General features: G+C 40.1%; 1 protein-coding gene across 2 annotated transcripts in view; it reads right to left on the bottom strand.

Annotated features, from left to right (window-relative positions):
* MED13L (mediator complex subunit 13L) overlaps window positions 1-12,725 on the bottom strand; it is a 206,004-nt gene that overhangs the window by 52,262 nt on the left and 141,017 nt on the right. For both annotated transcript variants that reach the window (XM_082325468.1, XM_082325469.1), the window contains 3 exons: window positions 5,691-5,836; window positions 4,107-4,301; window positions 3,525-3,716 (listed from right to left, as the gene is read on the bottom strand). In XM_082325468.1, the coding sequence (XP_082181594.1) occupies window positions 3,525-3,716; window positions 4,107-4,301; window positions 5,691-5,836 (533 nt within the window). The remainder of the gene's footprint in view (window positions 1-3,524; window positions 3,717-4,106; window positions 4,302-5,690; window positions 5,837-12,725) is intronic.

Genomic DNA, 12,725 nt, shown 5'->3' with positions numbered 1-12,725 from the left:
AAGAATGTGCGCGTATGAACAAACGTACACACATATACATCACATACGTCAACAGCAGGACAGTTACAACTGCCAGGAAAAAAAGAAGTACGATGCAAAGGGAAGGACAGGAGGTATGAGAGGATAACCGAGGAGCTACCCGGGCTTTCAAGTTACATTTGAGTGCATCAATTATTGTTCTCCAAAATACTGTAATATTTTTGTACTATACAGTACAGCAATACGTGGCATAACATGAAACAGAACTTTGCAGCAGGCAAAACCACTTTGTTCTCAGACACTGACGCTAATTTTTATCCATGAAAATCACTGACAAAATACTGGAACGCACCCAAATAACTATGTCATATAATGGTATACATACTGGAGGACACAACCAGAGGTCACTTCACCATCCCTACAGCGCAGTCTGTTCCTACACATGAAAAATGCCATTCCCTAGTTTCAGTAGCAATTTGTTTCCATACGTACTTTAGACACAATCATGGAAAAGATGGTTGAAAGAGACCTGAAGAGATCATCCAGTCCATCCCGTGCTTCACAGCTGGATGAACGTATTTGACTCATCTGTTCTTTAAAAACAAACACCCCACCACCACCATCAAAACCCCCCAAACCCCAACAACCCACCCACCTCTCTGCTAATGGAAATTCTGTAGCTTCCCAGCAGCCAGTTTATTCTAACACTTCATTATCCTTCCTCAGAGAAAGTTTTTCCTCATGTTTAACCTAGTTTTGCTTTGCTCCAGTTTAGGTTCCTTACATATTGGTTGCAGAGAAAAGAGGATTCTTTTTCTCCTTTTATGTCTCTGAAGACTGTTACACCGTCTCTCCTTCAAATTGCTCTTCTCTAGACTAAACAACCTCAATTCTTTCCATCTTTTCCTGTAGGTCCTGTTTGCAAAATCTATAATCATTCTCACTGCACTTTTCTGGACCCCATCCAATCTGTCCACATCTTTGAGTGTTCAAAACTGGACGTGGTGCTACAACCACATTTTTACTAGTACGGGGCAGAACTGAAGTATTCATGTGCCTCAGACTAATCCAGTTTATGTATCCCATTTACTGATTCTGAACTGCATGACCTGCTCTTCCAATCCATTTCTCCAGTTTTTCCAGGTCTTTTAAAATGGTGTATGATATATTATAAAGGAATCCTTTCATTGTTCGCTGGAGAGGCACCCCTCTGATACAATCTCATATTGCCCTCAAAAAATAGCAGAGATCAAACAGAAACTGTGACTGCCAGATTGGACAACATGAACACTTTTTAGATATTAATCATTTATAAATATTCTCAAATAGAATCCCCTTGTGATATTGTACAAGTTTAACAGGGATCTGAAAAATCTAAAAATACAAGAACACATTAAAATATGCACCAATACTTCAACAGAGATTGTTATTTAGAAGTTGACTGTCTTGTTTCAGTTAGTTACTAATAAGCTTTTTGCTTATTTTAACTATCAGCTGCCTTGAAAAACACTATTCAAAGCAAATTTAAATCTCACATTCTACATTATTAGCAGTAAATACTAAATGCTTTTATTGTCTTCATATACAGGCACTGCTCATGGACAAGTAAATCCAGACAAGTATTTCCATGGCAATGAAGCCAATGATGCTTAGTTTTCTTTGGCTTTGCATCAAGATCGATCCTCTGGATGAGAAAGAACTGTCTAATAAAGGCTAAGCTAGCTTGGTAGCTCCTTAGACCTCAGCGAGGGTATAACAAGCATTCGTTATCCCCATCTGGCCGCATAGTCTCACAGAAACTTGTAGGAACTTCATGTCTGCAACACTTCTATTGCTCTGCGAAATCTGGTAAGCACTAATCAACAAGATCAAAAAAAGTACGAGTTCAAGCAGAAGAAGGTTGCCCAGTGGTGAGTGGTCTCTAATGATTTTGCTAATGTGACTCAAGTCAGAGAATCTTCCGTGAACTGAGAACTCAATTCCAAATCATAGTCATTTGCAAAGCATAAATCATGCCAGTACTTGTGAAATTTCTATTAATAAAGGTTACAAGGAGAGGCTGAGAAAGCTGGGGGAGGCATCTTACCAATGTATACAAATACTTGACAGGGAGAAGAGAGACGATATAACCAGTGGTATCCAGTGAAAGTATAAGAGGCAATGGGCATAGATTGAAATACAGGAAATTCCATTTAAACAGAAGAAAAGTTTTTACTGTGAAGGAGGTCAGCCACTGGAACCGGTTGCCCAGAGGGGTTGTGGAGTCTCTGTCCTTGGAGATATTCAAAACCTGACTGGACAACGTCCTGAGCAGCCTGCTCTACCTGACCTGCTTTGAGCAGAAGGGCTGGATAAGACAATCTCCGGAGGTCCCTTCCAACCTCAACTATCTTGTAATTCTGTTTATAACTGGCAAGTCTGTGAAGAGCAAGTTCAGAAGGCAATCTACTCAGGAAAAAAATCATTAGTAGTAAACATGCCTTTGAAATATTTTTTGATGGAAAAAAAAAAAAAAAACACTGAATTTCTTTTTTTTCTAGATCAGATATTTTCTTTTTTTTTTTTTTCCTTTATTATCTTAGAAGTTTGCACTCAAGCAGACGTTTGACTCTTCTGTTCCTTAGTTCTCATTTGAAATTGCGGTCCTGAATTTCTTACAGCATAACCACACCGACAGCAACTCATCTTAAGGTCTTCCCTGTATTCCAGATGACGACAGGTTATAGATACTTATTTTCATTTCTGAGGAGCAACAGGATTTACATATTCATTTCAACGAAGCAAGATATTAAAGATCTAGTACCCCACATACCAAGCATTTGGATGTCTTCTGAGATTAGAACTACTACGGATCCAAATACTTGAAATGGGCGTACTCCACCCAGGCAAACCATGTAACTCACTTGCAAATACTACACAGCACTCTGTTTGCCATCTGCATATGGTGCGAGCCTATGTCAACCCGCGTTTGGGAAGCCCAGCTCCTTTTTACCAGTTCCAGAGACTTATGCATTTCTTTTGAATGGCCCTAAATTAAAACCCAACTGTGTTGGGCAAAAAGAGTAGCTAGCGTTTGCAAATTTTTATTATACCAACATGAATGCTTAGTTAAGTGCTGTATTTCTAGCTTTTTACAAAAAGAGCTACATACTCTTGTATGTTCACTGTACTCTTGTACCACAATGAATCAACACCCTCCTCCCATCCCAACACAAGAAAACCAACACTTCATAAACGCTGGCAAAATCTGTCTAAAACGCTGTCAGAACCTAGTCTCTCAGGTGTTTGCACCACTGCACGAAGATAATGCAGTTATAGAAAATGGAGCTCAACTGAATTCACAAAGTTTTGTTTAAAGATGTGTCTTCTTCAGGGATGCTTAAAGCATTGGCTTTCATTTACCACAGACCTACAGAAAAAGTCCTCTCCTAGCCTTCAGTCTATTGCCTCTCTTAAATCTGCTGCTGTTCACGTACTTATCCTCACTTACCACGAGCTATGCAAAAATGAAAGACTGACTCCAGGCTCCTAACTTTAGTGCTTACCCATAACGGCCTGCTCTGGAGAAGTGGGTGGAGTGAGCGGCATCCCACAGGTACTAGCAGGATCTTTCACACTTCCAAGCCCCTGCTGTCCCACATTTATATGGCCTCCAGTATTGGCAGCATTCTGTGACATGGGGATGTCACTCTGGGAGATGAGAACAAAGGCTGAAGGATATACCATCCTTACACCACCTACAAAGAAATGAAAAAAAAAAAAAGTCTTAAATATACTCGATAATATTCAGCAGCCCTAGCTACTTCGACTTGTTTTCAACGTCAATTAGACAAAACTTCTTATCCGAAATATAAAGAGCTAAGGAATTTCACGTACTAATATACATCTAACCCTCTATAACCAGTACAGAGCTGAAACAAGTAGCTTGATACGGTGAATAATAGCATGTGGGATACAGGGAGTACAGAAGCTTGAGGCAAGATAACTAGTCAGATGCTCCAGTGTCAAGAGAGCTACAAGAGAAGATAGGAAAATTATAATGGCTGTTTCTGATTAATTAGATTTTTTTTTTTTTTCTTTTAAATCATGGAGGAAAATAATCCTTCAGGCAGAATACTGAAACTTACCGACAATGACTTCAACCGCCACAGGGAAATCGCTGTCGTATCCCAACTCTTCCTCCTCTTTCATGCCTTCTTTTTTCTTCAGCACCATAGGGTAAAAATACTGCCATTCCTCCATCAATTTACGAGTTGCTGGGTCTGACATCTTATACGACTGGCCCGTGAGTGTACCATTTAAACCGTAAGGGCTCACCAACACTGCAAAGGAAGAAACGACAGTCCCTACAGTAGGTACGCTTCAACTACGCATCAGCCAGCCTCTGCCTCCCTCCCTGGAGTCACTGCTCCATTCGCATGCTGAGTTAAGGATCTGTCTTCAGGGGAAAGCGACTACAAAATCAGGTAAGGGTGTGAATTTAGAGCTACGTTACGCTGCGCTAGCTTCCTGTACACAGCCCTTATTGAGCTAAAAATGGACCTTTTCGCAGTTTAGTTTCATAATTTCCACAATGAACTAATCTAAGTGTACTGAAACAGCACTCGCTATGGCAAAGGGATGGCCATAGATGGAAGTAAGAGAGGACACAGATTCAACAACGGGGTTTTTACCAGGAACGTACGGTACTGGAGACTTCTCAGCACTAAAAAGGATAGAGATAACTATATGAAGACGACTACAGTCATGACAAATAAGGAGATCTAGTTGCTCAATAACAGGTATTTCCAGTCAGACTCCATTTTGCTTTCAGTCATATTTGATCTGAGAGAGTAATGAATTGAGCTCACTGAAATAAAACCACCTATGATTTAAGTGTCTGAGCCTCTGTCAAAACTTTACATTTAGAAACAAAATGTTTTTCAATAAAGCTTCTATAAATTAACATCTCTATAAATGCTCATTTTATAAGTCTCTGGGTGTTTCTTTACTGTATGCTTAATTTTATAAAGACTTCTTGCTTTAATTGCTTTGAAATTATAATTTCGGGCTGTAGGAAAGACAGTATAACTCAAGGACTCAAATATTCTTAAATATTTTTGATGTAGAGCATTGTACTACAATTGCATCATGAATTTAATAAGCCATTAACTTAATTCTGTAAACCCCTAATTTCTTACATTGGCAAGTAAATAGTCACAGATACTTCAAGTTTTTCATTGTTTCTGACACATTTTCACCCTCCCCCCTTAAAAAAAAAAAGTTGACAATCTATGCATGAAAAGCACTCCTGAATCAGATAAGCTTAGTGTTTGTATTCACGCAGCACTGAAGTTACAGATTTGAGCCCCCTGACCTAGATACCACGTAAGAAAATCAAATCAGTGCACTCACTTTCTTAAATAACAAGTCTTTTCAAACAAAAATGAGGAATTTCTTTATTTTATTTACTATATGCATGTACCTTTAAAAACGACGTTAATGAACAGAAAGCTCTGGAAAATCCCCATACCATTTATGGCTGGCTGTAGTGCTGAAGTCCTAGCAACAGTTTCCCTTATGCCCACAGCTTCCTGAATGAAAATCTAACCCGTCTGAGGAGTTACTGAATCTTACGTTATTCAGCTCTGAAGATAACATCACCAGGAGTGAAGCCCCTGCCCCACAGCAGTGAGGTTAAGCACACAAAGTTCCCAATCCAGCTCACTTACCTTGAAACGGCGACGGTGAGGACTGGGCCATCTGGATATGCTCTTCGTTGATCAGGTAGATGGGCTGGTGTTGAGCAATCTCCACACTTGTGCACACATTGCTTTCCCCGTGAAGAAAGAACGTGAAGGCACACGACAAGTGTTCACTGGAGGAGGGGAGAGACAAACGAGAAACAGATTTATTAGCATGTTAATGAACTCAGAGGAGGTAGCGATTCCATAGCCTTAGAGGCCAAATCTATACTCTGCTGTCACTTGTGGCTACCAAGTACAGGTTCATCGACTCACTGATAACCATATGTGAGAAAATGACCTGTCACTAGACAGCTGACAGTGTTGGCACCTATCTCAAGGATTGTTTTCCTACTTGTTTCAATGAATAAGATCATTACAAACAAATGAGATTTGAACCAGGATTCAAGTAGTAAAAATAAGGGTCTTCAGAAAGAAACAGGAATTCTTCAAAATTCACTCTGCAATGGGTTCTGGCTGAAAAGGAACAAGTAAGGAATAGGAAAGATGTTTGTCTAACACCTCAGGAGAATCTCCATTAAAGAAATAAAAGCACACGAACATTACAAAAAGTTGACAGTGGTCTAAGATGAACCATGGATTTGCCACTGACGATGAAACTTAAGTTGAAATGAATGGTACTTAAAATGTTCCCACTTTATTCTACCCATAGAACGACCTCCCGTCATAGCTAACTATTTGCTTAAATATTCCTTACCACAAAGCCACAAGAAAAAGAAAACAAAACACATGCCATGCTTTTTATCATCATTTTAATCAACTAAAAATTTACAGAGCTGAAGTGGTAATTATGCAGTAATTTTTCTGTCCAATACAATAGCTGCACATAGTTTTTAACTGCTGGCTTTGACACTGGGCCAGCCATCAGGTAACCAGTACTTTAAAGACAGCTCTTAACTACCTTCACCAAAAAGAAATAACACAGGCAACTACAGCCATTTCACGGTAGTATTTAAGTCAACCAACGGCTCTCCTACTGTCAGCTACTTTTAAAGAAAGGCACTGATGGTCTAGAATAGGAAGCCGTTTTAATCTCACTAAATCTCTGATTCTACGCATCACCTAGAACAACTTTTTGTCCTGTACTACAAGTCACTCTCCTGTGAGCCTCAAATACTACCACAAAACACCCGAAGAAAATGGCCAGCTGAGAAAAATCTGGAGAGAGAAGGTCACTACCGGTAACAACTGAACTTCCTTGGTGCTATCCTCCTGTACTCAGAAGTACTTTGTAGCAATCATTTAATTCCATGAAATAAAAGGTTTCATTAGATTTCCATTTTCACAAGGGAAAGAAATTTCACTGTCATCCGTGTTGCAGAAGTAAATTGATCATTAATTTACATGGCGGTGGGAGGGAGGGAACAGGACACGGGTCACAAGGGATCATAAATTCCAGGCACTTCTATCCAGCTATCTTGTCCCAAGAAGGGGGGGGGGGAATCAATTTATGTAAAAAACCCTGAACAATGGATTCCTGCACATACAAGAAATACAAAAATAAAAGCAAAGCCCAATTATTTAATCAAACCCCATTAGTTTCCTTACATAGGATGACAGCCCTTAGTATAAAAAAAGTTCTTAACAAATAAAAAAAAGATGAGAAATCTGGTCTAAGATCAAGCGCCGATAATCTCTGCAAAGAGTTCAGCATGCAGCAGGTCAGCCTTTCTAAAGCAGAGAGCAAAGCTCTTTGTAAAGTAGTCGTTTTCAGCTCCTCTCGTTGGGATATTACACAGAAATCCTCCCGATTCCGCCAGCTTCCTACAGTGTTTGACTGTGAAAGTCTTGCTTGTTTTCTATTGAACTGAAGAAAAAAAATAGCCGCCTGGGACCACACAGGGACTCTTTCAAGTCTCTGGCAAAGTGGTCTGGCGTGAACAAATCACGTGCAATCTTATGCAACGTTCACAACCACCCATAAACACCGTGAGAATAAGAAGTAGACAAAATCAGAGTTCAAAAGACAAAAGATTCATTTGTTTTCGCGCGGAAGGGATTGCACGCCGCTAACTTTTTCAACTGGGCATCAGCTAACACCAAAGCTAATCACTAAGTTCAGAAAATTAAATAGCCTCGGATTAAAGCTGTATACAACTAATTACAGGAAAAAAGATCGACAAATACAGTATTAGGCCATTTTACTTTCCCGCAAATATGACAGATTAAAGAATAATAGTAATGACTATTACTACTTATGACCAGCAATAAACACTTCATTAGCCAAAGACGGATCATTTTTCACACTGCATCCAAAGTAAATCACGCTCAGCTACAGAAGGAGAACCCACAAATCTCCTTCAGTCAAGTACTCCTTTCCTTCAGAGCCCTCACGGCACGAAGCGCTCTGCCGAGCAAGCAAGCCTCCGAGGGCCTGCGCCCGCCCAGCATCCAGCCTTCCCCCCTGCTCCCCGCCCGAGGGCGGCCTCGCCGCGCTTTGCGAGCGAAGAAACGCTCACATAAATTTTATGCTCCCTCTGGTGCCGGAGTCATTGCTATAAGCTCAGCTTTCAAGACCAAAAATAATAAGGATCAAGGCCTGGGGTCTTCCTACATTCCTAATAAGCTTCTGGCAGATTCCGAGCAAAATGTTTACTTTAGTAACAAATATGAATTTTATTTCAAGAAAGTAGCGTCAGCGCATTCTATGATGTATTCCGCTCAGGCACGTACCTCCCAGCCTCCTGACATTCCTGTCTTTAGTACATTTCACACAATTCCTTAAATACCAAGCTGCAGAAATCACTCTCGCTACAAATGTGAGACAGATCTCCGAATAAAGTTCAAGTAGAAGAAAACTTACCAAGCTAAAACCAGCCAGCCTTCAGAAGCAGACTGAGCACTGAGGCTTTACTTTTAATAACCGTTTAGCTCTAGCTCTACAGCGTACATCAAGACCTCCATACTTCAAACTAAAGCTCTAAAATACATAAATTGTTCAGGTCCTCGCTAGAGTCTTCCAACCCTGTTTTATCAACATCCAGTTTTCTTAACAGATCTACTGCTCCTTGTGCTAACAAAGGCACCATAAGAAAGCTCAATACAAAATGCAGACCAGACTAGAGTTTCTAAAGATGTTCAGCACCATGTTCAGACTGATTTTTTTTATTTTAATTTATTTCAACCTAGTTCAAAAACTGAAGCTGACAGGCTTTTGAGAATCCACTCTGCTATCTCTCTAGGTTTTTAAACTTACTCATTTCTGTACTTTCTTATCTCCCCAACATTCAAAATATCAGAAACCACCAGAGGCATGTGAAATGGCTTCCCAACTATCTCCCCTCCTCTACAAAGGCTGTGGGAACACCTTGAGCTGTCAGCTTATGCCTGTTGAGAACAAGTACAACACTAAAAACACTACCAATTGTAAATAGCTGCATTATACATTTACTCTGCACGGATTAATGAATTACACAGGAACAAAACTACCTTCAGAATCATGGTTTTGAGCCTATGCTGCTGCCCAGAGGAAAGGAAGGGGGGACACAGGCTCTTTAGGTGACAGCAAGGTGGCCGCCCTGAGCAAGCCACCAGACATTCCTGAGCCCTACCAGGGCAGCACAACGTGCCACGTATTCCCTAGAAGTTCCGAATCAGAAACCTGAATCAGACTGAAGCATCTAATGCACTAAAAAAAAAAACCCAAACTTGGGGGCATTTAAAATTATTGATGTCTTGGGTGTTGTATAAAATGAAAACGCTTAGCCATCTACCCGTGAAATATACTTCAGATGGATTAATTCAGCTACCTACCATTTAGGGTTTGAGGTTTTTAATTTCTTCCTTTCCTTGGGTTTTTTCAGGCATACGAACAGTGCCACCAGAGACAGTGGTAGCTGCAGCAGTTTTCCATCAGAAAATTTCAACACAAACTTAAGTAAGACCTATACTTTCCATCCTATTTTATAAAAATTAGAAACATTTAAGAAGAATGCAAATCTATAACGGTACTCTTATCGCGCTACGCAGGAATTGTTGTCTCTTTTTTACAGGTACCTTTTCAGAAACTTTCTTTCCTTTACAGGTGACTGATGGCTGCCTCAGTTAGGATGTCACCTTCCCAAACAGAATATATAGAACACATACAGAATATACGTTACTTCCAACTATAGCTGCATTAAGGCCGAGGGCTGAAAAATGCTGAGCACTGTGGTCTTGAGCCAGCAAAACACTCGAGCATATACTTTCAAGAATATTTCCACTACATTCACTGAGAGAGACTTATGTGCTAAAATTAAAAGAATTGTTTAACTAAAAGGCTTCTATTCATAGAAAGAAAACAACAACAACAAATCACTCCCCATTACACAGGGACAAATATTCTGTGCCATTTCCCTTAATTTTATTTTGAATCTGTTCTTGGTGTTTAGATCCCTGCCTTTTATGAACAAGGAAACTGATGAGGAAAAGCCTGAAAAAAGAAACAGCAATGCCGTATGATTTTTTTTGTAACAAAAGAAAAGACCAATGTCCTTCTCCTAAGTATTGCAGGTATTTTTTTTCCCCATAACACAGAAAAATCTTCAAATAAAGAGTATTTACATGAATCAAACCTTCCATTTGGCACCTAATCACCTGCAACTGACAACAACTGTCTTGCAGATGTTTCCTCTGGGATCTTCATTACCTTAAATAACCTTTCAGATGCCTAAAAATGTAGCTGAATACCTTGTCAATGTAATATTTAGGACCTCCCATAATCCTTATGAATGCCAATCCCACAGTTACTACAGATGACTTAAAGGAAATAACATTACGTTAAACTTACTTACATATAAAAATCAGATGAGGATTATGAAAACATGACTATGTTTAAACCACACAACATTGGCAGAGAAAGGAGAACATCTGATGGATTTACGTACTCTTTCCATTTGTTAGTAGGTTTATATAAATACTGAATGGAAACTGCGCTAGTCTGCGTTCAAACTTTAAAGAGATTATTTCCATACAAATAATCTCAGCGAAAAAAATGCCAAGGTATTGCAATTCATAACTGAGTTCTGAATGTATGTGCTAAATGTACGCCTGTGTACAAAGTCAAACTGCACCTCAGACTTCAAAATACCTCATTTTGGATGACAAATGTGGAAATCAATTCCTTCAGGAAAATAATAAAAAAATGCCAATAACAAATTACTTTGGGGATGGGGGGGGGGGGTGGTGTACAAAGAAGAATCTACAAAATAACATCACAATTTTTTTTCCCTTATTAGAGAGATATTCCAAAAATAGTTTTATGACATGAATTCTATCATTATTATTTTAATGATTTGAAATCATTCACTGAAAAGTGCTTTTATATTTTGAGAAACACTTGCTGCTGTGCAGCGTACAGCTTCTAAGCTAGGTTTCGTCCCAAACACTGCAACCTGCTTACGCACCCAGAAAGCGCAATGGGGAACAGATGACACTACTGCCACTAAAGGTTATTTAGAAGAATGCGGTAAAAATGTGAGAGTCCTGTATTTGTAAACATTCGTCCTGTTTTTAGAACAATTTCAAGGATGAGTATTTTTAAAATACTTATTTTTTCTACAGATGAGCTTGAGCTCCCTTTCCCTGCCAGCAGGCTGCTGGCAATCTCTTCTCTCTCTCCTTTAGTTTATAGGCAGTTGTCCATAAAGCCCCTGACTGGGTACAATTAATTGTATATTACGACCAATAAACTGTATTGCTGTTCTAATGCCCCTCCAAATTAGAGTTGGGATCTGAAAGCCCTCAACTCACAGCTACCCCAAAATAGCTTGATCAAGTCTGATCTCAGAAAAGAGGCAGCAGTAAGCCATGCGCATTAGGAAAACAGACAGCCATACCAATGAGACTAATCCCTTGTTGGACGTGGACTATAAAAAAAGGAGGCATGAAAAGGCTCTGCACAGATTTGGGACATAAGAGTAAGTGAGAGCATAATAAAATGATTTCCTTTGAATTTGTCTAAAGCAACGGGACAGTTATTAGCAGGTCACAGCGGTGCTCTGGACAGGAGATGGCAGCACCTGGACACACCTACAGTCAATAACACCCTCGAACAGGTGAGAGTAAATTAATAGCCCAGTATGAAAATTACCTCTTTTTAAATAATCTGGCAATAAATATCCTCAGTGAAGTTTGAATTTGAACAAGCTCCCACAAGAACCACAGACTGAACGTAACGGGAAGAGAGAAGAAAGGCCTTCTGCTTTGATTTTAGAGAAGTCAGACCTCCTGTTCCAATGCACACTGGCCCATGCACCCTCCCTAAAGGAGAGAAATGATGCACTCTGATAGTGCCCAGATGTCCAGTACATTGCTTCAGGACATACGACGGTCCAATTTAGGAACTACAGGGACCTGCCAGGCAGCTGTGTTAGCAGAGGAAGCTTCTTCACATAGACCGAGAGAGCAGAAGAGGACCTGAAACTGAGACTTCACAAATAGCAGCAAACAGAAAAGGCCAAGGCACCTTTTCTGGTCCTTAGGGAAAACAGCATGTTCGTACGGTGAAACCTCTTCATTCCCAAAAGGGAGGCACTGTCCACGCTGATTTACTGGAAATGGTCTTGGCTGTGCTATCCCCAGAACCTCTCCTGGGCATTGCCTTGGAAGAGCGCTAGCTGCCACTGCTCAAAGCCAAGTAGGGAGCACGCAACAGTAAAGCAGCCTGGATGACAGCACGCCAGTTCTTGAGATCATGACCTATCTGGTCTAATAAGTAGCGTAGATACAGTCTGAGAGGCAAAACATTTATGTGGCATTTCTCATGCTTGCGAGTAACCCATAACATACTCTCTGCCTACCAGATGGCCTTTGAACACTGCCCAAGCTGAAATAAGACAAAGTTATTCAGAAGTAAAACTTCAGTAGTTCACAATATAGGTTCAAGAAACACGGCATAATTAATAACAGTTTTTGCAGAAACCACAACTAAACCAAAACGGAAAGCATTTCCAGACATGAGACAATTCCAGAGTTTTCTGGACACAACAGCCTTCCAAGAAATGGAAAGCTGACCACATTGCT

The sequence above is a fragment of the Platalea leucorodia genome, assembly GCF_965183815.1.
Source record: "Platalea leucorodia genome assembly, chromosome: 12".
NCBI classification, from domain to species: domain Eukaryota; kingdom Metazoa; phylum Chordata; class Aves; order Pelecaniformes; family Threskiornithidae; genus Platalea; species Platalea leucorodia.
This window is presented reverse-complemented; position numbering and strand designations above follow the sequence as displayed.